Source organism: Schistocerca cancellata, chromosome 7 (genome assembly GCF_023864275.1).
Source record: "Schistocerca cancellata isolate TAMUIC-IGC-003103 chromosome 7, iqSchCanc2.1, whole genome shotgun sequence".
Taxonomy (NCBI): domain Eukaryota; kingdom Metazoa; phylum Arthropoda; class Insecta; order Orthoptera; family Acrididae; genus Schistocerca; species Schistocerca cancellata.
In genome coordinates this window covers 151729522-151755893 of record NC_064632.1, presented here as the reverse complement: position 1 = coordinate 151755893, position 26372 = coordinate 151729522, and the positions used below count along the sequence as shown (strand labels likewise).

The 26372-nt window shown below is 44.7% G+C and overlaps 1 protein-coding gene across 4 annotated transcripts in view; it reads left to right on the top strand.

Annotated features, from left to right (window-relative positions):
• LOC126092035 (nucleolar protein 4-like) overlaps positions 1-26372 on the top strand; it is a 442215-nt gene that overhangs the window by 275682 nt on the left and 140161 nt on the right. Inside the window, exon 1 of one of the 4 annotated variants that reach the window (XM_049907437.1) lies at positions 11537-11667. The exons of the other annotated variants lie outside the window; for them this stretch is intronic. Coding sequence (XP_049763394.1) covers positions 11595-11667 — 73 coding nt within the window. The 5' untranslated portion in view covers positions 11537-11594. Of the gene's footprint in view, positions 1-11536; positions 11668-26372 lie in introns of those variants that run through there. 4 annotated transcript variants of the gene reach the window in all.

Here is a 26372-nt window from a genome sequence, read left to right as displayed (position 1 = left end):
ATCACTTCACAATATAAAACATACTTGAGAATATCTTCCTCACCGTTAAAGTTCACATTTCATAAACTGACTACAATTTGCGTCTTTTTAACATGACGACCAAAGCCTGACTCTCTAATAACCGCTTACGCGCCCAAAAATCAGAGTTACAAGTACGTCAAAGATCATATTGACAAAAGAAAGAATACACATAAGAATAATATCATTGCAATATAAACATATCTATGTATCGAAGTACCTCTACATTAATGAAATCAAATCTGAATGTTGTCACAGAAATATTTTAACTATTTTACAGAAACACAGTAGAATACTACTGGTATCGAGAGGTTGAGGTGAGGTGTCGTAATGGTTACGTAATTCAAGTACCATTACACCGGCCAGTGTGGCCGAGCGGTTCTAGGCGCTTCAGTCTGGAACCGCGCGACCACTACGGTCGCAGGTTGGAATTCTGCCCCAGGAATGGATGTGTGTAATGTCCTTAGGTTAGTTAGGTTTAAGTAGTTCTAAGTTCTAGGGGACTTATGACCTCCGATGTTAAGTTCCATAGTACTCAGAGCCATTTGAACCATTTTTTTGATCGGCGCACCACCCCGAATCCCTGAAGCGGCATACTAACGCACGCTGCTATCTTTAGTGTAATCCGTTATTCATCTACGATAAGAAACTAAACTCCGTCCCAACAAGGCTCAAAGGCCTAACCGACCGACCGCCGTGTCGTCCTCATAGCCGTCACTACACCAACATCTACATCCACATGGATACTCTGCAAATCACATTTAAGTGCCTGGCAGAGGGATCATCAAACCACCTTCACAGTTCTCTATTATTCCAATCTCGTACAGCGCACAGAAAGAACGAACACTTACATCTTTCCATAGCTGTGGATATGAATGGGCATGTGGTCATCACACGTTCTCCCAGAGGAGGTCAGTTTTCGTGACCGAAACTGCTGCTTCTCAGTGAAGGAGCTCCTCAGTTGGCCTTACAAGGGCTGATGATTACACACCGCTTGCGAAAAGCGCTGGACAAACCTGGGCGATCAGCCAGCCAACTACTAGCCAAACCCGACATCGCTTAAATTCGGTAATCTGACGAGAACCGGTGTCACCACTGCCACAAGATTGTCGGCTATTCATCTATAATGGTTTGCCAGAATCGTAAATGAGAGTCATAAAAATTTTAACATAATATTTCCTGGCCGCCATTGCGTGTTCTCACTGTTGCTCTTGACTACACCAAGGTCTGTTTTCCTGGGAATGAAGAGGTCCTCAGTGTGTTCGTGGTGAACCAGTTTTCCCCTATTTGTGGTTCATGCAGACTGCCACAAATTCCTGTCCTGTGCCAACCTCTTCATCTCAGAGTAGCTCTTGCATCCGACGTCCTCAGTTATTTGTTGAATGTATTCCTGTCTCCGCTTTCCCCTACAGTTTTTACCTTCTACAGCTCCCTCAAGTGGCATGGGAGTTATTCCCTGATGTCTTAACAGATCTCTTATCATCCTAGCCCTTTTTTTTTGTCAATATTTTCCACATGTTACTCTCCTTGCCGATTCTACGGAGAAAGTCATCATTTATACCTTATCTTAATCCATAGAAGTTTCAACATCCCTCTGTAGCACCACATCTCTGATTTTTCTCCGGGCTTCCCGCAGTTCTTTTTCGCTACCATTCAAAACTGTGTTCCAAACATATTCTTCGAATTTTGTTTCTCAAATTCAGACCGGTACTGGATACTAGTAGGCTTCGTTTGGCCAGGAATGCTCTCTTTGCCTGTGCTGATCTCCTATTTATGTCCTTCTTGCTTCTTCCGTCATGTTTTATTTTCCTTGCTAGGTAGCAGAATTCCTTCACTTCGTCTATTTCGTGGTCCCCAATTAGCGGTAATCTCATTTCTGCTACTCCTCATTACGTTCAACTTTCTTCGCTTTACTCTCAGTCCATATTCTATGCTCATTAACTGATGATTCCATTCAACTGGCCCTGTAATACTGCCTCCCTTTCGCGAAGGATAGCATCATCCTCAGCAAATTTTATCATTGCTGTCCTTTCACCTTGAATTTTAACCCTATCATGAACCTTTATTTCTGTCAGTGTTTCTTCGATGCACAGACTGAACATCAGGCACGAAAAACTGCGTCTGTCTCATACCGTTTTTAATCGTCGTAAGCCTCCTCTGTTGACTATAAAGAAAGAATAAAGTAAGATTGGGTTTAAGGTCCCGTATACATCGAGCTAATTAGGGAAAGAACCCATGCTTGAACTGCGTCAAGAATGGAGAGGAAATTAGCCGTGCCCTTTCAAAGAAACCATCCCAGCATTTACATGGAGAGATTTAAGGAAATCACGGAAAACCTAAATCTGGATGGCCGGATGTGGGTTTGAACCGTCGTCCTCCAGAATATTAAGTTCTAATGGTTCTGAGTCTATGGGACTTAACGGCTGTGCCGGCCGCGGTGGTCTAGCGGTTCTGGCGCTGCAGTCCGGAACCGCGGGACTGCTACGGTCGCAGGTTCGAATCCTGCCTCGGGCATGGGTGTGTGTGATGTCCTTAGGTTAGTTAGGTTTAAGTAGTTCTAAGTTCTAGGGGACTTATGACCCAAGATGTTGAGTCCCATAGTGCTCAGAGCCATTTGAACCATTTGAACTTAACGGCTGTGGTCATCAGTCCCCTAGAACTTAGAACTACTTAAACCTAACTAACCTAAGGACATCACAAACATCCATGCCCGAGGCAGGATTCGAACCTGCCACCGTAGCGGTCACGCGGTTCCAGATTTACGAAGTATTTTTTTTTCCTATACAACAAGCTGTTCTCGAAACTGGCCAACTTTAGTACAGGGTGTCCCAGGATATCCAAGGATATGACAGGAACGATCATTCGAAGCAAAAAAAAAGTCTGGTAAACATACCTTAAGAGACATGAGCACTTGTTCATCTTCGCAGTGAAACACATCTGTTCTACTGAAGAACTCCTCATAGTTCTTAAGAGAGCCATTTCAAAGGCCACCATTCCTCTTGGGACACCCCGTTAAAATATTTCAATTGTAATCCTCACACTGGATAAATTTCTGTGGACTCCCATGCCCCTGTATGCATATCTGTTGTATATACTACTGCAATTAGACAAACCGAACGTTTCTTCATGTGTACATACCTTGAGAGTAAATGCATCCTACGCCTTCGTATAGGTCAAACGAAAAGAGATGCGGTCAAATGTCGATCGCTGTGAGAATTAATTTCCAATGGCTGCTGATCAATCAATTTTTGATAAGACATATTAAACAAGTTCAAAATACCAAAATGAAAAAGGAGACTGGCAAATTTTATTAAGAAAGAGTATAGCAGTAGACTGTAATATTTTTTCTGTCATTCGTTACCTTGCATGTTATTTTACTATACCTGTCGTAAATCTCGCACACATTTCTTGTCATATGTCCCTCCCTTTTCTTAAATTCCCTAAGAGAGAGACGTAGCTGCCAACCTGGGCGTAGAGAATAATCATCAGTGAGAAAAACCACTTCAGAATTGCTTTTGGGAAAACGGTTAAATTAGAAACTTCTTAGCGAGAAAAAATTCCCAGTCCATTTAAGTCTCGCTTGTCCAGTATCGACTGTATGTACTTTCGCAGATGTGTAGCACTTGTTCTTACAACGCGTTTCGCGGTGTAAAGCAGTACGGGGTCCGCCTGATTATGTTTTCATGCCGGCCGCTGTGGTCGAGCGGTTCTAGGCGCTTCAGTCTGGAACCGCGCTGCTGCTACGGTCGCAGGTTCGAATCCTGCCTCGGGCATGGATGTGTGTGATGTCCTTAGGTCAGTTAGGTTTAAGTAGTTCTAAGTCTAGGGGACTGATGACCTCACATGTTAAGTCCCATAGTGCTCAGAGCCATATTACGATTTCATGACCTTCGAAACAAGTAAACCAGTCGTAGCTCTCGTAAAAAGGCCCTTGGGGAAGAAATAGTATTTGGATGTGTGAAGCTTGATTGAGGTCGGTGGAATGTATAGGGTCCGTGTGAGTCAAGAGGAACTGGGAGTGTTTCGGAAACAGGTGATTTGTCACACCTGATTGGCGCAGTATTTCAGTGTGGCGGGTTGCTTCCCGCACAGTGATCTGCAGGTAAGATCTGCCGGCTTTGAATGTAAAATCTCGCCCGCATAGCTACTTTGTAGCTCTCTAATCGGCAACCTGTGTTTCAAACGATGGGTGCCAATTGTCAGTTTTGCAGTGCTGTCGTTTTGTCTCTTAAACAACTACGTTTGGATTGAACGTGCATTGGAATTACAGGAGGAGGACAAAAATACAGAAAAACAAAAGAAACGCAACATTATCATGCCTAATACGGAATAGGCAAACGGTCAGCGTTCAAAACAGCTCCCAGTTGTCTCTGAATGGTTAATACAAGTTCTGTATGGCCTTCAAGGTAATCTTATACCGTTCTTCTTCGTGCAAAGTAGTGGCAAGTTAGTGCAACGATGATGGAAATGCATGGCGATCTCGCATTCTTCTCTCTAAAGTAGACCATAGAGTCTGAATAACAGTCAGGTGTGGTGACTGAAGTGCCCAGGAGAGTTGCGACAATTCATCCTCATAACTAGTCGTGGACAATGCGAACTGTATGAACAGGGTCCTGTCGTATCACCATTGGGGAACAAACATTGTACCATGGGAAGGACCTCATCACCCGAAGTTGTCACATAATCCTTGGCAGTAATGGGTTCAAATGGCTCTGAGCACTACGGGACTTAACATCTGAGGTCATCAGTCCACTAGAACTTAGAACTACTTAAACCTAACTAACATAAGGACATCACACACATCCATGCCCGAGGCAGGATTCGAACCTGCGACCGTAGGGGTCGCACCGGCCGGGGTGACCGAGCGGTTATAGGCGCTACAGTTCTGAACCGCAAGACCGCTACGGTCGCAGGTTCGAATACTGCCTCGGGCATGGATGTGTGTGATGTCCTTAGGTTAGTTAGGTGTAAGTAGTTCTAAGTTCTAGGGGACTGATGACCTCAGAAGTTAAGTTCCATAGTGCTCAGAGCCATTTTCGTAGGGGTCGCGCAGTTCCAGACTGAAGCGCCTAGAACCGCTCGTCCACCACTGCCGGCCTTTGGCAGTAATACGATCTTGTAGAGCAATCATGGGGTCCATGGATAACCATGACGTAGCTGCCAAAATCATCACCGAACCCCCGCCATGTTTCCCTCCTGGGACGTAATCTCAGCCAGAACTTGCAAACAGTGTAAAAAAGAACTCATCCGAGAAAATGACGTTCTTCCATTGTTGCATATTCCAGACTTCACGGATTCGGCATCACGCTTTCCTGTTACGGTCGTTTATATCACTGATGAGTCGTTTTGGAATTCCAGCTCGCTCCTTATGGAGCTGCCTTTGTGTTGTGTTAATGTCGACAGGGTTCGCGAGTGCGACATTCAGCTGTTGTCCTCATATTTCTCGTCCCAATCCTCTTCAGTGACCGTCCGGCACAATCATTCAACACCCACTTCCGTTCGTGTTACGACTTAGCAGCTGACATTTTTCTGCTTTCTCTATTTGTGGTATAGATCTTCGATACGGTGCCTCTTAAAATACTTCAGTTACTTAAGTTGTAGAAGCTCTCACCAATTTGCCCGTGTTCGAATTCACTTACCTCTGTCATAATGCACTCACAACTACACAGAACACTAAGTCTGGCCAGGACCAACACTTGCGACGTACGAGTATCGAGGGCATTGCCCAAGTGCCGTTCGTGGTCCAGAACAACAGCGCAACCTCAGGCTTGACTAGAATCTGGATTTCTGTTCAAGCACGCATTTCTCGCTGTTTTTCCATACTTTCGTTCACCACCTGTATCTCCGACGGTCGCGCTTGTTTTCACGACCATGTACCATGTACAGTAGTCGGTATGAAAACTGTATCTCAACCCGCACGCAGATGGCGACTCTCTGATTCCACCTCTTCATTCCTCTGATGTGCGTGACGTCACTCGTGCCTCCTTCACGAATTTCATCCCCCTGTCATTTACGTTATATGTTATTCCGCGCAGTGGGTTCACCATGCCTCCGGTTCTACATCAGCAGCATATTGAACTGCACAAATTTGCGTACGTTTTATTTGTATTTATTTCCATTTTACACGCACGACCTCTCATCCCAAAGTTTATAGCCTTTTTTTTTTTCGTCGGTTCGTCCATGATATTAATGTTTGCTAATACAGAGGCACGGGATCGAAAAGGTTTGGAGCCACATGCTCGAGGCTACTGTCGTGGCTTGACACAGTATAAATTTGAACACAGTATTCGTCACGCTTTGTGACCTTGTATGTTCGTGCTTCTGGTGCCACTACGTGTATCTCCGCAGATACACACAAAATGCGGTCGCGGAAGCAAAACAAATTTTAAAGACGCTAGATAGCAATGACTAAAACCGTAATAAACGTTGTGTTGTATCAAATAAAAATAGTTTCACACAGTAGGGGTGAAGCAATAAACGGCAAAAAAATCTAGCTTCCGTGATCGAAGTCACTTTTAGCACACTAGTGTAGTGACAATCAGCCCCGAAGAACTTCCGTCACTGACAATGGGAGAAATGAGGCTGCAAGAAGATACTGGGCACAAAGAAAAGGAACCCTAATCATGATTACGCAAACTTATATAGCTCAAGGATATGGGAGGATATCGTCAATGGCGTTTTCAAACGGATCATTCCCATTCGCCATCTGCATCTACATGGATGCTCTGCAGACCACATTTAAGTGCCTGGCAGAGGGTTCGTCGAACCGACTTCACAATAATTCTGTATTATTCCAGTTTCGTACAGCGCGCCGAAAAAACAAACACCTATTTCATTCCGTGCGAGCTCATATTTTCCTAATTTTATTATGATGGTTGTTTCTCTCTATGTAGGTCGGCGTCAACAAAATATTTTCGCATTCGGAGGAGAAAGTTAGTGACTAATTTTCATGAGAAGATTCCGCCGCAACGAAAAAGGCCTTCGTTTTAATGATATCCACCCCGAATCCTGCATCATTTCAGTGACACTCTCTCCCCTATTTCGCGACAATACGAAACGTGCTACGCTTCTTTGAACTTCCTCAACGTACTCACCGTCATTCCTATCTGGTAAGGATCACACACCGCGCAGCAGTATTCTAATCGAGGACGGACAAGCGTAGTGTAGGCAGTCTCTTTAGTACAAGGTGTACAACTTTGCTTCCGCCGTTTTTTCCCCAACATTTGGGGCTTTAATGAAACAAATTGGTTACACATGTATCATTCAAAGTATTTTTCATCGCTGGCCACTACTTTCTCCCATGTTTCGGCCAGTGTACGAACCCCGCGTCGAAAAAATTGTTCATCTTTTGAAGCGAGCCACCTATCGATCCAGTGTGTGACTTCTTCATGAGATCGGCTGTGTTGGTCAGTCAGGCCATACGCCATTGATACAAACAGGTGATAATCAGAGGGAGCAATGTCTGGAGAATACGGCGGGTGGGTTAAGACTTCCCATTTTAACGCTTCCAAGTACGTTTTGACCTCTTTTGCAACGTGGGGTCGAGCGTTGTCGTGCTGCAAAATCACTTTATCGTTCTCGCTGTATTGCGGCCGTTTGTCTTCTAATGCTCTGCTCTAACGCATTAACTGCGTTCGATAACGAGCACCTGTGATTGTTTCACGTGGTTTTAACACCTTGTAGTACACGACGCTAAGTTGGTCCCACCAAATGCAGAGAATGATCTTGAAGCCGTGAATATTCGGTTTGGCCGTCGACGTGGAAGCATGGCCGGGATATCCCCATGATTTTTTGCGTTTAGGGTTGTCGTAATGAACCCATTTTTCGTCCCCGGTCACAATGCGATGCAGAAATCCCTTCCGTTTTTGCCTCTGAAGCAACTGTTCACAAACACACAAACGCCGTTCAACGTCTTTTGGTTTTGGCTCACACGGGACCCAAGTTCCTTCTTTCTGAATCATGCCCATAGCCTTGAGACTTTTTGAAATGGCTTGTTGTGTCACTCCCACTAATCGTGCCAATTCTTCTTGAGTTTGACGCGAGTCTTCACTCAGCGATGTCTCCAGTTCTGCATCTTTGAAAACATTCTCTCTCCCACCACTATGTCGGTCTACGACGTTAAAATCACCGTTCTTGAAGCGCTGAAACCACTCACGACACGTTCTTTCACTAACAGCGTCCTTACCATTCGTACTTGAGAGCATTCGACGAGACTCAGCCGTTGTTTTCTTCATTTTGATACAAAACAGTAACACCTCCCGCAAATGACGAGAATTAGGCTCGTAAACTGACATTTTCAATCAAGAACAACTTTATGATACAGACACAAATAGACTAATGTTTGAATGAGGTTATGTTGACCGAGGTCCAAGCTAACTGCCTGACGTCTGCGATCTGTTTCTTTCGACGTTACTTACTATTGTCGCCACCTATCGGCAAACGGCGGAAGCAAAGTTGTACACCTTGTAGATCTGTTATATTTTAGTCTTTGTCTAGCCTTCCCCTCAACATTTTCTGTGTGTTCCTTCCAATTTAAGTTGTTCGTAATTGTAATTACTAGGTATTTAGTTGAATTTAGGTCCTTTAGATTTGATTGATTCATCGTGTAATCGAAGTTGAATAGGTTCCTTTTAAGACTCATGTGGGTGACTTCACACTTCTCGTTTTTTGGGTCAACTGCCAATTTTTGTACCATACAGATATCTTTTCTAAATTGTTTTGCAATTTGATTTGATCTTCTGATGACTTTACTAATCGATAAACGACAGCATCATCTGCAAACAGCATAAGACGGCTGCTTAGATTGCCTCCTAAATCGTTTATATAGATAAGGAACAGCAAAGGGCATACAACACTACCTTCGGGAACGACAGAAATCACTTCTGTTTTACTCGATGACTTTTCGTCAACTTACGAAAAAAAGCGCAATATCGATAGTCGAACGGCTGTCTTGAAAAGGGTAAGCCCAGTTTTTTCCCCCATTTTCCAATCCAGACTTGAGCACCGTCTCTAAAGATCCAGTCGTCGACGGGGTCTTAAATCCTAAAACAGCATTTCTTCCTTGCAGTTTGTTGCGTCATATATCAACCATTCTTTATCCTTTTTTCTCTCAGATGATGGTACCAAAGTAAATATCATACTGATCCTAGGTGTGAATTATATATGCAGACTGAAGCGACGAATGAAAATTTGTATCAAGGCCGGGATTCGATCCTGGGATTCGAATTCCGGCCTTAGTACAAATTTTCATTCGTCGCTTCAGTCTGCATATATACAACATAGATGTCTGAGAAACTTCAAAAGGTCTCTGGAAGTATATAGTTTCATTTGATCCTAAATGTGTTCTTGTCCAAGTATCAAGTTTGCGAGGTTCGAATCATTCTCACACATGTACTGTATTTAATGGCTACTATTTAGCTCTGAGCGCTTTTATTTTTTGTAACTGATTTGCATTTAGAACTTATCCCAAACTACGCTAATTGCATTATTTGAATGCATTGTTTTTAAGTTATCTTTGTTCAGGTTTATAAGAGTGGCTGAGACTAACGTAAACGTAGATGGAAAATCAAACTTTGAAAGAATAACTACGACTGAGTCCTCGTGCGTATTTGTTCGAGAGTAACTGGTCATTAGCACATCGGGTGCTAATATTGGTAGCTGCAGAAATTAATGTACGAGAAATGACGAAAGGCGCGACAGCGGTACCAGTTTCAACCTTTTCTCCCAGTTTCTACACGTTTTGCGATTCGGATGGACTGTCGGTGGTCTTGTTTTTGCCAGGCTTTGACTAGTTTCATGTGGCTCGCCACAACTTTGTCAAACTCTTTGCCTCATGGAAGCGTTTACACACCTAACGCCCTTATTTATCTGTTAGATTTAATATTTTGTGGTGAAATTTTACATGAGAAAAGCCTTGTACGAAAGTGAAGCATGGACGATAAGCAATTCAGACAAGAATGGAATAGAAACTTTCGAAATGTCGTGCTGCAGAAGAATGCAGAAGATTAGATGGGTAAATGGAGTAACTAACGTTGAGGTACGGAGCTGAATTGGGGAAAAAGGAAATTTATGGCGTCTCGTGACTAAAACAAGGAACCGATAGATCGGACACATCCTAAGGCATGAACGAATCAGCTATTTGGTAATGGAGGATAGTGTAGACTCTACACTGTAGAGGGTAAAAATTGTAGAGGTAGACAAGGGCTGAATACAGTACGCAGGTTGATGGGTAGTCATTCTGAGATGAAAAGTCTAGCGTAGGATGGAGTAGCTTGGAGAGTTGTATGAAACCAGTCTTCGGACTGGAAACAACGATATCAGCACATTCTAACTCCGTCTTCCCATATAACTTTGAGCTCTGTGGCTCCCTTTAGTATCATGGAAGTCATTCCCCATGTTATACCACATATCTTATTATCCTGTCCTTCCTTCTACTACTTACAGTTGTCGATGCACTGTATTTCTTTCCTTTCCGACTCTACGGAGAACCTCCTCGTTTCTTATGGCCAATTTGCAGCATTATTCTGCAACATCACTGCTCAAACACTTCGATTTCCTTCTTTTCGGATTCCCACAATCCGTCGTTCACTTGCATGCAGCGCTGTGCTCCAGGCTCACTGTCTCAGTACGTTCTTCCACAAAATAACGCTTTCTGGTAATGAAGGTAAATGTGTGTTTGGGGGGAGGGGGTTAGTAAAATGTGTATAGGGAAATCAGTCTCTAACTACGGCAAACCGGTTCATATCGATGTAGATGCAATATTTACTTTGAGATGAAGAGGCTTGCACAGGACAAATTGGCATGAAATGTTGCGTCGAACTTGTCTTTGGACTGAAGACTACAACAACATTTTCATGGTTTTACCTTATTATTATATTTGAACACCATACCCATTGGTTGGACATAGTCTCATTAACAACAAATTTTCTCTCGTTTACCGAACTAAAAGTCATTTAACCTTCACAGCCACTACTGATCCGGTGTAACAGTAGCAGAAAAGTCAACGTGTATTCTGCCTATAGACATAACTTCCTACGCAGTCTATCTTCTTTGCTTCAGACCATTCCACATCATCCCACAAGCGTATATTATTCAACAACCATCGCCCCTTCACCAACAAGCTTGAAATAATGTACAAGAATACTTATTCTTTCCGTCAGTCCATCCACTTAAGTACAGTCTCCTCTAAACGACAGCGCGTGTTGATCCGCGGGAAACTCACAAGGAGAATACCTTGAACGCACGCTACGAGACTATTGCCGTACCCCAGCCCACCCAACGTGACCTGGCATCTGTCCGCAGCTGTCTGGTAGCTGTCTAGTGCGAGTGCAGATTTTGCCGCTAGGGGCGCTGATGATTGGCGCGACGGCCATGGGCGCTGTACCTGCCCTCTCTGGCCCGGCGGCCGAACTACATTGTCACACGAGTTGGCTTCTTAAGCGCTGTCGTGACCTGAGGTGTTGAGAAGATTATTCCGGTTTGGGAGCGCTGTGTTTGAATAGAGGCCAAACAGCAGCCGAAGCAAATAAATCATCTGCAGCTACTGCGAATAGGGTTAATGGGTGTATAAGTTTTCCATGCGCTTCACGCGTGCCGAGATCATATTACCACATTGTTTGCAACGATCTAAGAAGACATTTGAAATTATCGGTAAGTTGCCTGTAAATCATCAAAGAAAAATTTGCAAGTCTAAAAATAAATTAACTGCTTTAAGTTTTCACACTCATTCTTATCCTTTTTGTAAGTGCGGATAATGTAGCATGTAAGCACGAGTAAAATAAATGACGTGCAACAGAAGTTCCACGATGCACGGGAAACACCCTCTGTATAATGTCTATATACATGAATTTTCCATTTATTTTAGTAATTAAGACTGGTAACGGCATGTTGAAACGTATGAAAGTCAATTTCATCGAAAATTAATTATTTTTATTTTTTGTATGCCCCAGCATTTATTTGAAGCTTAAACTACGTAATATATTTAAACCATGTCTTTCGTTAGTTATTATTAGTACTATCAATGTTTTCCTAGTAATTTGCTTCCAGGAAAAAAATCATAATACTGGGTGAAGAGTTCTCACTGAGGCTATCTTGATCTTTGTCCGTTCTGCAAGCCACTCTTCAGTGAGATGTTGACAATACTACACACTGTTCTGGATCTGTTGGCCAACGGTCATCCGTAAGGAAATGGTAGCTCGATACAAGCGCTTGTTTTTGTCAATACTCTTTCATACGTTCGGCGATTTTCGTTTATTTCTTCTGTGTCCTGAACCGTTTCCCCTGCAAGGTCACTTTTCATTCTAGGTAACAGGCGACAGTCACAGGGGGCGGTGGGGGTGGGGTTGGGGGGCGGAAGGTAGGGTGGAAATCGGGAGGACAGGGTTTTTTCGAAACCCTTGCCATTCGTTTTCGACGAAAACGATATAATTACAAATTATCAATTACGGATGTTTTCCTTACTTGTAGTATAAAACCTTTCTTCTTGCCAAATTTCATGAGTGTAGGCCAACGGGAAGTACAGGTTTTAATGAGTTAGTTTGCGAGTGTTAAAATATGTGACGCAAATGACCATATCTTTTCATGGCACTGACGTAGAAATTTCAATGTTTTACTCCGTCAAGGGACCATAGACCTCTGCATATGACATAAATTTCAACTTGATACATGTACCCGTTCCTGAATCCGTCACACAGACGGACAGAGACAGACAGACGCACAAGAAAGTGATCCTACAGTGGTTCCGTTTTTCCCGAAATGGCACAGAAACCTAATAAAGGTAGAATAAAAATGGTTCAAATGGCTCTGAGCAGTATGGGATTTAACTTCGGAGGTCATCAGTCCCCTACAACTTAGAACTACTTAAACCTAACTAACCGAAGGACATCACACACATCCATGCCCGACGCAGGATTCGAACCTGCGACCGTAGCGGTCGCGCGGTTCCAGACTGTAGCGCCTAGAACCGCTCGGCCACCCTGGCCGGCAAAGGTAGAATATACAGGGTGCCCCAAAAGCCTTGCATCAAATGCCAAGGGTGATGTTTGACGTTATGAGAAACAACTTTTGTTGGAGACAAGTGTTCGCTGACACTCCCCGGGGACGTTGGCATCCTTTAATATTCGCCGGCTCTGCAATCAGATTTCATCAAACTAGCACGGTCTACAAACCAGATGTGCTACATTCTACCTACCCCAGTATATTGACAGAGTGATTTTCAAAAAGAAAACCTTATGAATGAGTTTCTCAAAGCGGAAAAAGATGTTTTAGAAGCCAATCGGGAACTTTAATTTTGCAGAGCCTACCGCCTTTAATACACAGCAGATGACTTGCGTATAGGCAACACACAAGGCATGGGCACGTCGCAGAGTACCTGCCTGTCGCCTCTCAGGGGCGTAACCAATACAAAAGGACCTAACGTCACAGGGAAGTGTCAGCGAACATTTTGTCTCTAAAATTTCGTTCCCCATGACGTGCTCTAATACACCTACGCGTTTGAAAACAAATACTTTGAAACATGGTGTATATGAGGAGGTAAAACTGATGTTTTCGTCTGATTTATGTACTAGTATTTTTTTAAAGTTAGTCTTCCTTGCGCCACCGCTCAATTTACTTATTTATTTGTGTGTTGTGGTTTGTGAACGCAGATCTTGACCAATACATTTTCGTTCAGCAAACAACAGAACCGGGACAAAGAGGTACAGCGCCCCATAATGAGAAATTTGGAAGGCAGCTATCTGGCGAGGTCTGTAGCGCGTCCCGCACGGTGTCCTTGTGTTGTTTTCGGGAGCGCGGGACATCTCCCGGGCGCAGCCGAGATAGCGCGCGCAGCCGCCCCCGTAGGCTGCGGAGGCAACCGGAGGAACAGTTTTGTTTTTCGCCGCCCCCGCCCGGAGAGGCGAAGCGGCAGCTCGGAGCACTGCCCGCCCCCAGCCCCTCGCTGGCCCAGTCGTAATCATCCCTCACCCCAGCCCTGCGGAAGGGCCCGGGTGCCGGCTCAGCCCCTAGCGCCGCCGCCGCCGACGACGACGACGGCGGAGGGAACGTCTTCAATCATGTCCTCAGGGACCCTACAAAGACGGTCTCCCCCCACTACCAAGCCTGGTAATTAATTTTTTTCTCCTTCCTTTCTTTCCCGAGCGTCCGCTCCGGCCGCGCCGCCTGTTACTCGGGTTCTCCTGCCCCTCTTCGCGTCCTTCTAGGGCTGCTCCTCCCGCGCGGCGACCTCCCGGAAGCCCTCCGCCCCCGCCGCCCCCCCCCCCTAGCCTCCCGCAACCCCCTGCTGACGCTCCGGGCTGCGCCGCGCCGGCCGGGCGCTCCGCCTCGCCTTGAAACATTTTTCACCACCCTCGCTCGCATCGGCCCGGCGGCCAGGACGCGCGCTAATGCCGGCAGCAGCCAGCCGAGGCGCTGCGCACGGCGCGGACAGACTCGCATTCATTTATTTTTGCCCGCGAGTGTCTGTAAGGACGGGGAGGGGGGACTGGGAGGAGGGAGGTGTTAGGCAGGGGTGCAGCTCGTTAGCGAGTCCCAGCTGCACGATTTATCGGCTCGCGCGCAACCCCACCTCTTCCGTCCTACTTCGCACGCTTTCGTACTCCTTTCCACACTCCCCTTACCTTCCAAAAACCTCCTCCCCCCTCCCCGTCGCCCGACCGCCGGCAGTCATCCCACCCCTCTTCTCCCTCTCTTTTCGTCACCGTGCCTGACTCTCTGCCTTTCGCCGAGTGCGTCGAGTTTGTCGCGTTCACTTGTCTCATTTGCGGTGGACTCTTCCTACATTTACCCCGCTCCGCGCTCCAGGTGCAATGCGCGCACCTTATGAGACCCTGTCTGCAGAAAGCACTGGCCCTGCCATACCGCTACGCCAGCTCCACCCTGATTTTATTTCTCGTTCGATCTGCCAGATACAACTTACAAAGAACAGATAAGATTAATATAAATCACAATAAACGTTTGGAACTTACAATGTGGAAACAAATTATATCAGCTATTACATTACAATTATGTCAGGGAAACTACATTATTGCATTAAAGGGAACAAAAATCACATAAATTGAAGACAATTAATTACACAGTAACATTAAGATTATGGAGCCATTTCCTGGCATTGTCCGTTAACATGTGGAGCGACATCAGAGAGCCGTCTCTGAAACCATGAATGTTTTAAACCAGAAGATGGTCCATTGTTTGTACCTCGCCACAGTCACAACACGAATCGTCTGTATAGCCCCATTTGGTTGTTTGCTGTCTGCATCGTCCATCTCCCGTGCGAAACCTGTTTAGAACCGACCAGTGTTTCCTGTTGAGATTGAAGGCTTCAACCCTTTTGGTTGGGTCGTGGATTGGGTGATGGTTTTCCACGACGCCTCTTCTCAGACCCTGCCATGCATTCTTCCATTCAGCATCGAGACCCTCTGTGCCCAATGTTCTGCTCCAGACGATAGGTTTCGTGGACTTGAGTCTCGTGGGTCCCTCCCATGTCGGCGTGTATGAGTAGCCTTGCGTTTGCTTCAATTCTTTCTACTATGTCCTGGGTTGCTTTCTCTCTACGTGTGGAAGCAGGAGCGATGTTTGCCAGCGCCGGAAGCCACTCAACGGGGTTGGCCTGAGTTTGCCGGTGACGGTTCTCAGAGTGGCATTTAGTTGTACATCCACATTTTTGGCGTGCGGGCTTCTGCTCCAGACTGGGGCACAGTATTCTGCAGCGCTATACACCAGTGCCAGTGCAGCAGTTCGTAGAGTGGCAGCATCACAACCCCAAGTGGTGCCTGCCAATCTGTTAAGCAGGTTATTTCTCGTCTTTAGATTTTGGGCAGTATCAGTTAGGTGTTGTCTGAAAGTCATACTGCGATCTAAATACCGAGATATTTTGGGAAATTCTCGTGGCTGACAGCTTTACCATTTATAACCAGGCGCTGTTCCCTTCTCGCTTCCTTGTTGTTTAGGTGCATGACTGTGCTTACTGTTTTCGTCACATTGATTTTTACATGCCATGTGTCATAGTATTTCTTCAGTGTAGCTAGGTCTTCGTTTAGTGTTGATTCCAGGTTTTCAAACGAGTTACTTTGCGCTGTAATAGCTAAATCATCTGCGTAGGCAAATTTACGTGAGTACAGATCAGGAAAATCTGCTATATAGATATAGAGCCAGAGAGCTAAGACTGATCCTTGCGGGAGACCATTTTCTAGGGTATGGCACTTGCTGGTTTCACCATTTAATTTGACCCTGAACTTCCTTTCGCTCGGCATGTTGTTCATGAGCTTCAACGTTGTTTTGCATTTGACTATCTTTGGCCAGTTTTAACATGAGACCATTTAACCATACAGTGTCGTACACTGATGTCAACTCAATGAGAACTATCCCTGAGTTAACATGTTACTGACTGCCACGCGGGACGATCTTTGCTGGTTTTTTAAGTATATGTTGTTGTTTCGAATGGTACCTATCCGTAAACGAACTTCGCTAGGATATAATTAAAAAACGAGAACAATTCAAATAAATTTATTTGAAAAATCTTGAAACCACTCTTTTGTACACTTCTCTACGTAGTCATCAATCAGATTTAAGCAGTTGTCATATATCTTAACGAGTTCCCACATTCACTTTGCATAAAATTCTTACGCTTGAGAAGTTCGAAACGCAACGAGCACAAAACTTCTGGTACCCTAATGTTTCATTATTATTTCCTCCATATTTGGATGCTGCTGCTGATTCTGCACCTGATGTTCAAAACAAATTTGCAAATCGATTTAGACAAGGTGTGTGTATGGTGCGAAAAGTGTGAATTGACTCTAAATAATGAAAAGGGGTGCTAGTCCTGCTAGGGTCGCAGGAGAGCTTCTGTAAAGTTTGGAAGGTAGGAGACGAGGTACTGGCGGAAGTAAAGCTGTGAGGACGGGTCATGAGTCGTGCTTGGGTAGCTCAGATGGTAGAGCACTTGCCCGCGAAAGGCAAAGGTCCCGAGTTCGAGTCTCGGTCCGACACACAGTTTTAATCTGCCAGGAAAGTTTCATATCAGCGCACACTCCGCTGCAGAGTGAAATTCTCATTCAGGTATGAAGTCATCCACTTGAGTTCCAGAAGCAATCCGCTAAATTTCGGTTACACGATAAATCAAGAATCTAAAGGCTGTAAACTCAACCACATTCTTACAATTACGAATAGTATGTTAGAAAGATCACATAGATAATATGGATAAAGCACACCAGTGATTACGATTTATTGGTAGAACACTGAGATAAAGCAACAGGACTACTAAAGGTACTGCCTACAACACGCCTGTACGTCCCGTTCTGCAGTATTCCAGCGTATTGTCGGATCCGCATAGATAGGATAGACGGAGGACATCGAAAAAAATTCAAAATAGGGCAGCTCGTTGTACTATCGCGAAATAGAGGAGTGAGCGCCGGGAATATGATACGCGAATTGAGGTGGCAATCATTAAAACAAAGGCGTTTTTTGTCACGGCAGGATCTTCTTATGAAATTAATAAAATAAGACAGAATCTGAACTCGCACAGAAAGACTTAAATGTTCGTTTTTCCCGCGCGTTTTTCGACAGCGCAACGATAGAGAAATACCTTGAAGGTGGTTTGATGACCCCACTGCCAAGCACTTAATTGTGAATTGCAGAGAAATCATGCAGATGTAGATGAATTAATGGATAGCCACTCCAATTCCTCCCTCATTTTTTAAAGAAAGTTTAGTAAGTTCACACCGCCGGTTTCAGCTCTTCCGCAGTTCACTTTCTGTTATGGTGTTCCTTCAGAGATTCCGTGTTTATCTCAACGACGTGTTTTCAAGGTCCTCTTCAGCCTCGGGAACAGAAAGAAGTCGCAGGGGGCCATGTCTGGCGAATATGGTGGCTGAGACAACTTCCAGACAGTATTCCTTATTGACCGTAAGACCACAAGGTAAGAACTCGTGAGGCACTATCCCGTTGTAATCGAAGAAAACAGTGAGTTTAACCTTCACATGTGATCGAACTCACCGAATTTTTTTCATCTTACCTCTTCAGGCAGTTTCCGTTAGGATGAGGCCTTGTTCACGGCGTCGTATCCACGTTTCGCCACTTGATATAATCGTCATTATAAGCTATGGATCGTTGTCGACCTCATTCAGTAATTCCTGAGCGGCGTCTACGCGACGTCGTTTTTGGTGAAAATTCAACAGTTTCGAAACAAACTTTGCCGCCACATTTCATGTCCAAAACATCCGAAAAAATTGCTTGGTATGAGTCAAAGAATTTGCCGACATCATCAGCAACCTCTCTGACGGTGATTCGGCGATTTTCCAGAAGCAGTTTCTTCACTTCTTCCACACTTGTCAGTAACTGATGTGCAAGGGCGCCCGCGACGGTTGTCGTCTTCAACGTCTTCTCGGTCCTCTTTGAAACGTTTATACCACTCGTAAACTTACTAATAGTAGATTCACCAAAAGCCACAGTCGACATTTAGAATCCAGTGCTGCACTTTATTGCATTTTTCAAGCAAAATTTAATGCAGAGTCTTTGATCCATCTTTCTCGAAAGGAAAAGTTCTCCGAGCACTGGAAAACTCGTATAATCTTTTCGGATGTCAATAATAAAATGAACATTCAAAACAGCTGAAAATGCAAATGTACATTAGGGACACCAACGTTATAAAAAAATTTAAAACTCGAATGTATAAAGCCCACGAAATTAAAAAAATCCCGTTACTTTTTGATCATACCTTGCATCTGTAATCTACATTGTAACAAATTTGCGGAAACTAATACTGCCAATACGGTAAATAATTGTTACGTAACAAGAACAGCACTCAGCATTCGATACCATTCAAATGACTATAAAAACTACAACAATTAAAAAGCAAGATGGATGAGGTGTTTCCAAAAGCCGCGTAGCTGTATGAAGCTGCTGTATTTGCAACTATCACTTTCAGATCAATATACACACGTCTTCAGGTTTATATCGGTTACGTTTCCATACCGTAGAAAGTTTCACTTATATTGGTTTTATGAAGTTGGTGACTGCAGAATCTTATAATACACACATCAAAATAAAGAGTTGCATCACCACGGTTCTAGGAGTTCTTGACCCTTTGCATAAAACTGGAATAGAAATATAGAAAAACAACATTTCAGCTCTCTTTATTGCTAATAAAAACAAAAAAATGTAAGTTGTACATTAATAATCTAGACTTTCTGAATTTGTGTCCCAGATTGCAGGGTACGGCATACCCGGTAACACATTCTCTTGTACTGATACATACTGTATCCGTTGCGACATATTGTCCACTAGACCGCCAAGGCTCTGTTGGTTCAGACTGTACCATATCTCAACGGCGATTCGGCGTAGATTGCTCAGATTGGTCGGTGGATCATATCGTTAGAAACGGGCCTTCTGAATGTATCCCAGGCTTGTTCGATAGGGTTTATGTCTGGAAAAAATGCTCGCCATTCTAATCTAGCGATCTCGTAATAATGAAGGAACACATTCGCAAGATGTGCACTACGTACGTGAGAACTGTCATCCATTAAGACGAATCCCTCTCTGAAATGCTGCCGACATGGTAGCACTATAAGGCGAAGGTTGTCGTCCTTGAATCACATAGCCATTTGATTGCCCTCAGTGACCACTAGTGGCGTATGTTGGCCTCTCGTAATTCCATCCCAAAACATCAGGGAACCACCAACTTGCTGCAGTGGCTGTGTGTCTAACAAGGGGACCCTCCATACTGTAAATCACGGATTTTGATGCGCTTAAAATATGTTGTAGAGGCACTTACCCAAAGTACCTGGCTATCCGCTTTTTTAGCGACGGGCCTTGGTTTTTGAGAAAATCGATTTTGAAGTTCATTGCCCGCTTTGTATACCCCTAACATTACATATATTCTAAGCAAGTCAGCGTAGTGTAGCGGTAAAGGTTCACGGCTACCGCGCTGGAGATGTTCGAATAGTGCTCCCATATGTTTTTTTTATGTATGTAAGTGGGGTTTTTTATGTATGTAAGTGGTCCTAACGTTCAAAAACGAGTAGACGAATTAACTGGGAAATACAGAAATGTAGTCGTGTCCTGCGCGAAATCCGGGAAGTTCACGAAACTGGTGTACGAAGAATTTTTGCGTTCTGTAATTCTTCCGAACGTGGGATAGAAAAAATTTCTGTACATTATCGATTCGTGGGGAGGATAAACCGATTCAAGTTTATAAGATCATCTATTCACTGACGAAAGGAAAGCGAGCACCTGCGCCCTAAAAGTGGTCCCACCAAAGTGCACTCCTTGTTGTCAGCCCTGCGACGTTTATTTTTACCGACAGGTGAAAATCTTCACGAAAATTATTCGGAATGCTCCCGACTTGATGAAAGACAATAGAGAGATCGCTTCTAGCGAACATTCGATAAAATTACATTCGCTAATCCTACATCAATTCAGCGCACTTAATTTTGAAAGCATGATTAGATACGCATGGTTCGCATCGAAATTAGCGGATGAAAGAGAAATTGCTTTGAATGCAAAAGAATTGTGTTTTCCGGTATCGCTCATGAAGAAACCGTGCGCCTGCAAGACGGTTGCTTTCATAAAATGCGCGTGGTGCCGCAAAAATTTGTGCTTCGATTGTTTCTATGATAAGTATCACCCACAATATTGTTCTGGCACATCAAGCAATGTGGACGATGAATAATAGGATTTTGTGATATTGTATGACAGAAAAAATTAATAACTGAATATATCTTTATAATTTGGCGCATCTTAAACTGTGTTGATATTCTTTGAAATAAAATTGAAAAATTCGGTCGATTTTGAAAAAAAAAAGGTAGAACCTATACCGCTGCGCTACGCTGACTCGCTCGGAATACGTGTAGTGTTATTACGGGTATACAAACCGCGCATTGAACTTCAAAATCGATTTTCTCAAAAACCAAGGCCCGTCGCTAAAAAAACCGGATAGCCATATACTCAGGGTAAGTGCCTCTACAACATATTTGAAGCGCATCAAAATCCGTGATTCACAGTATGGAGGGTCCCCTTGTAAGACGTTTGGGCTGACCAGACTGCCTCCAAAAACGTCTCCAACGATTCTCTGGTTGAAGGCATATGCTAGTCTCATCTGTGAATAGAAGTTGATGCCAATTCTGACGAGTCCATTCAGAAAGTTGTTGGGCCCATCTGTACCGTGCTGCATGGTGTTTATGTGTCCAAGTTGGAGCTCGCCATGGACGTCGGGAGTGAAGTTGCACATCATGCAGCCTGTTTCGTACAGTGAGTCGAAACATGATGTCCTGTGGTTGCAGGAAAATCATTATTCATCATGGCGGCTTTCCTCTCAGGATTTCTCCGGGCTGACATCCATATGTAGCTGTCATCAGATGCACTAGTAGCCTTTGGACGGCCTGAGCGAGCCAAGTAATCGACATTTCCTGTATCTCTGTACTTCCTCCATGTCTGGAAAACATCGCTTTGGTTCACTTTGAGATGCCCTTCCTGACACAGCGTAACAGTGCGAATACGATCAAATTTTGGAACTGACCTTCTAGACATGGCGGACACAACACAAGTTGTGTGCTTCCTTTCTTGTGTTAAGACTGGAACTGACCGGCTGCCTTACCCACTCGATCGCAAAGGTATTGTGCATGGTTCAAATGGCTCTAAGCACTATGGGACTTAACATCTGAGGTTATCAGCTCCCTAGACGTAGAACTACTTCAACCTAACTAACCTAAGGACATTACACACATCCATGTCCGAGGCAGGACTCGGACCTGCTACCGTAGCAGTAGCGCGGTTCCGGACTGAAGCGCCTAGAACCGCTCGGTCACAGCGGCCGGCCACTGTGGATGCGTGGTTGTTTATATATTTGTGCGGGTTGAGTGACATCAATGAACAATCTAAGGGACTGTTGTGTCTATGCAATATACAGATTGAACGTCAGTGTTCAGGAGAGCTTTGAACCGAGGTGATGCAACACTTTGTTTTGATGCGTGTAAATCCTTCGGGGTGTTATATAGCCTGACTCATTCAACAGTCATGTTTATTTTGAGAAGCACTTTTGGGTGTACTTATATTTATTATGACAACCCACCAGTGTGGTTTCAGTCTTAATGTGGACAACTTCCTGAAAGCTGGGACTCCGTAATTGTTCATCTACAGTATGGAAACCTAATCATTCGTAACTTGGTTAAAATGGTTAAAATGGCTCTGAGCATTATGGGACTTAACTTCTGAGGTCATCAGTCCCCTAGAACTTAGAACCACTTAAACCTAACTAAGCTGAGTCCATCACACACATCCATGCCCGAGGCAGGACTCAAACCTGCGACCGTAGCGGTCTTGCGGTTCCAGACTGTAGCGCCTAGATCCGCTCGGCCACTCCGGCCGGCTCGAAACTTGGAGATGCGTCTATACTGACATGAAACCGGTAGTTGCGAATAAAGCACCTTGATGCAGCTATGCGGTTTTTGGAGACACTTCATCATTCTCGATTTTGTAATTGTCATAATTTTTATGATAATTTGAATGGTTATCGAGTGTTGTTATCGTTATTCATAATGCCTCTGAGCTATGGTTGCCCTCCCCACAAAATTGTTTGAATTATTATGTCCGGGGGCTACAGTTGGGAGTGTGGAGTATTTTTGGGCCAGACAGCAGTGCAGGCGCGCGCCGGTCGGCCGCCGGCGTCGGCAGGGCAGAGCATCCTGCCCGCAATCGATGTTGCATCGAGCGCGCCCGTATGGCCCGGGTTCGCTGCCGCCCGCTAGCAATTATCGCCGCCGTCACAGCCGGTCGTTTGCACCCCCACCCACCCACCCGCGCACCCGTCAGCCGCCCCCCCCCCTCCCCTCGTCCAACCACCAATCGCGCAGCCCACCGGCCGGAAAAAGCGGCTGGGCGGCGTGTTTGTCGGCTTGTCGCGGGCCGTGGGATTGTGTTTGGATCTGATAACGGCCGCGCGCGGACACGCGCCTTCATTAAGCAGGCCCGCTTCGCGTGCGGCGAAATAATCTGCGACGCAGTCCGTCCGTGTCCGGAACATGGCCGCTGCCGCGGCTCTGCTTCAGAAATTTGAGAACCCGTTCTGCAGCGTAGCTGCTCGCGACCGGTGGACCGCGTCACACGCGTACTGCTCTACACCGTTCCCCAATTTCGTTCTCGTCTGTCTGTCTGTCTGTCTCTCTCACTCTTACAATTTTCCCATTTCAACTGTTTTCGTTCACTTCAACTCTTCCTCAGTGGCGGGTGTTGCAAGTGTACGGGGTAAGCCTGGTTTATTCACAACAAGTAACTGACGAACTGACACAGTTTCTTGAGCCGTACATTCGCCCTGTTTCACCAAATCCCTCCCATCCATTACCAGAGTGTCTACGACCCGGGACAACCGGGAGATCCGGGAAAAACCCGGGAATTTTTTCATCCGGGAGAAAACCGGGAAAAACCTGGGAATCTTTTTGAATTCCGGGAATTTTTCATTGTTTTAGTTTTCAGTTAACTTTTTGTGATTTTGACTGGTAAGAACCAATACTCTGACAAAAATATTACTGTATCCCGCTTCTGCAGAACAATACTGCAGCAACAAAACATGAACGAGAGAAAAGAACGAAAATAAAACTTTAAGTCGCGAAGAAAATACGCCATACAACAACAAAACACAGTGCTCATACAAGCGTCTGCCAACAGCAAAGTGTGTCAAAGCCTTTAGGAAGACTGTGCAGTGCTTCCTAACAACAAATTGCCTCCAATGAGCGTGACGTGACAGTTTTTTACATCAGAATCGTTTTAATGCAAGATGTTTTAATGTTTCACACGCACGAACATGCGGGCTTCCTGCGTCATCGTAGCTGCGCAAGTGCAGTGACGCCTGTTATTTGGCGCTCTCTGGCAACTGCTGAAACGTACCATTCTAATAGGTCACGGAAAAATATTGCGAATATTGCTTTGAAAAGCGTTACTTTCAAAGTAAATTTCCTTTTACGTAAGATAAACTATGCGAGAGAGTGTACGACAAATTTCTTAAATCACAGAGCGTTTGACTCTCATTTAAAAATCAACTCTTTGGGGACGACCATATGAAGAGTTTCGAGCCCAGAAGATCAGACATTTACGTCGTTATTAAAAAAATTTACTGGCACATTTATGTGATGTATGACACGCAAAAAAGATCAACAATATATGTGGAAGCTTAGCTTCTCTTGCAGCTTATTAATCTTAGAGACCAATATTATATGTGATAGCTTTTCTTTTCTTGTAGCAACAATTGTACATTAATTTAAGCCATTAATTTTTCTTATTAGTGTGTTCGCGATATTTAAGAGTGATCTTGCCATTGGCTGACTACATCACGTGTCAAATGCTGTCATCAGCTGGCGAGATCATGTGACATGAGCTGTGACTGGCTTACAAAAGCGCGTCGCGATCTCGATTTTAATACTTCGGAATGTAACATGCGGTGTTTGGTGGAATTCGAATTTATACCTTCGTAACACGAAAATATGCAGTATATATGTTGCTGCACATCAAGGATCTTTCCAAAACGTGTTTTTTTCCCCTGAGTTTCATTTTCTAAAGTGCCGGGAAATTCTACGCCGGTGTATAAAACCATAAACCATAAAAGGATTGATAAGTGCCGAGAAAAAGTATACTGTCACTTAACACGGAAAAAGTATATTTTCGCCCGGGAGAAAGTGTATTTTCAACCGGGAAATCCGGGAAAAATCCGGGAATTATTTTCCTTGTCCATGTAGACACCCTGATTACGAAAAATCTTGCTCTCGGCCATAGTACCAAGCTGCAACGTTAACACGACAGCCCACACTGCCACCAGCGCTACCAAATCCTGGCAAGGATCATTGTTCTCCGACCAGTCAGTTTGCTTCCAGCGCTGTCCCAACTATTTGAACGTTTGTGCCTCAGAAGACTGCTGTAACACATAGCGGATGAGTATATCTTACCTCAAGAACATCATGGATTCTATATCTTACCTCAAGAACATCATGGATTCTATATCTTACCTCAAGAACATCATGGATTCCTCCGAGGACACTCGATCACGCACCAACTTCTGCGTTTAGTAGAAGTCACGGAAGCCCAAAACAGGACGAAATACAGCGTTGGACTCTGTCTGACATGAGGGTCTGCTATATAAACTGTACATGCTGGGAATCCCCACATCACATGTATGGCTATTGCACAGTTATCTACAAAAGCCAAACATTCCATGTTCGGACTGGTGATGGCACCTCAACAATACGTTGCCGTAGTCGGCGTACGAGCGATGGGATACAGCATCTCCGAGGTAGCGATGAAGTGCAGATATTCCCGTGCGACTATTTCACGAGTGTACCGTGAATATCAGGAATCCGGTAAAACATCAAAACTCCGACATCGCTGCGACCGGAAAAAGATCCTATAAGAACGGGTCCAACGAGGAATGAAGAGATTCGTTCAGAGTGACAGATTTGCAACCCTTCCACAAATTGCCACAGATTTCAATGCTGGGCCATCAACAAGTGTCAGCGTGCGAACCATTCAACGAAACATGTTCGATATGAGCTTTCGGAGTCGAAGCCCCACTGGTGTACCCGTGATGACTGCACGACACAAACTTTACGCCTTGTCTAGGCCCATCCACACCGACATTGGATTGTTAATGACTGGAAACATGTTGCGTGGTCCGACGAGTCTCGTTACAAATTGTATCGAGCGGATGGACGAGTACGGGTATGGAGACAACCTCATGAATCCAAGGACCCTGCATCTCAGCAGGGGACTGTTCAAGCTGGTGGAGGCGCTATAATCGTGTGGGGCGTGTGCATTTGGAGTGATATGGGACCCCTGATACTTCTGGATACGACTCTGCATTCTGCTTGTTCACCTGCATCCATTCATGTCCATTGTGCATTCCGACGAACTTTGGAAATTCCAGCAGGACAATGCGACATCCCACACGTCCATAATTCCTGCAGAGTGGCTCCAGGAACACTCTCCTGAGTTTAAACGCTTTCGCTGTCCACCAAACTCCCCATACATGAACATTATTGAGCATATCTGGGTGCAACGTTGCTGATCAGAAGAGATCTCCACCCCCTCGTACTCTTACGGATTTATGGACAGCCCTGCGAGATTCAAGGAGTCAATTCCCTCTAGCACTGCTTCATACATTAGTCGAATGCTTGGCACGTCGTGTTGCGGCACTTCTGCGTGCTCGCGGGGGCCCTACACGATATTAGGCAGTTGTACCAGTTAGCAACTGACGCTGCAAATAGAGCAAAAAGTTATGTATCATTTTTACTATTTGATACTAGAAGTAAAATAAATTACTATCTGAATTCTCTGTTAATGAACTGCTTCTGATCCTGACTCCTGTATCCACTAACGAACCG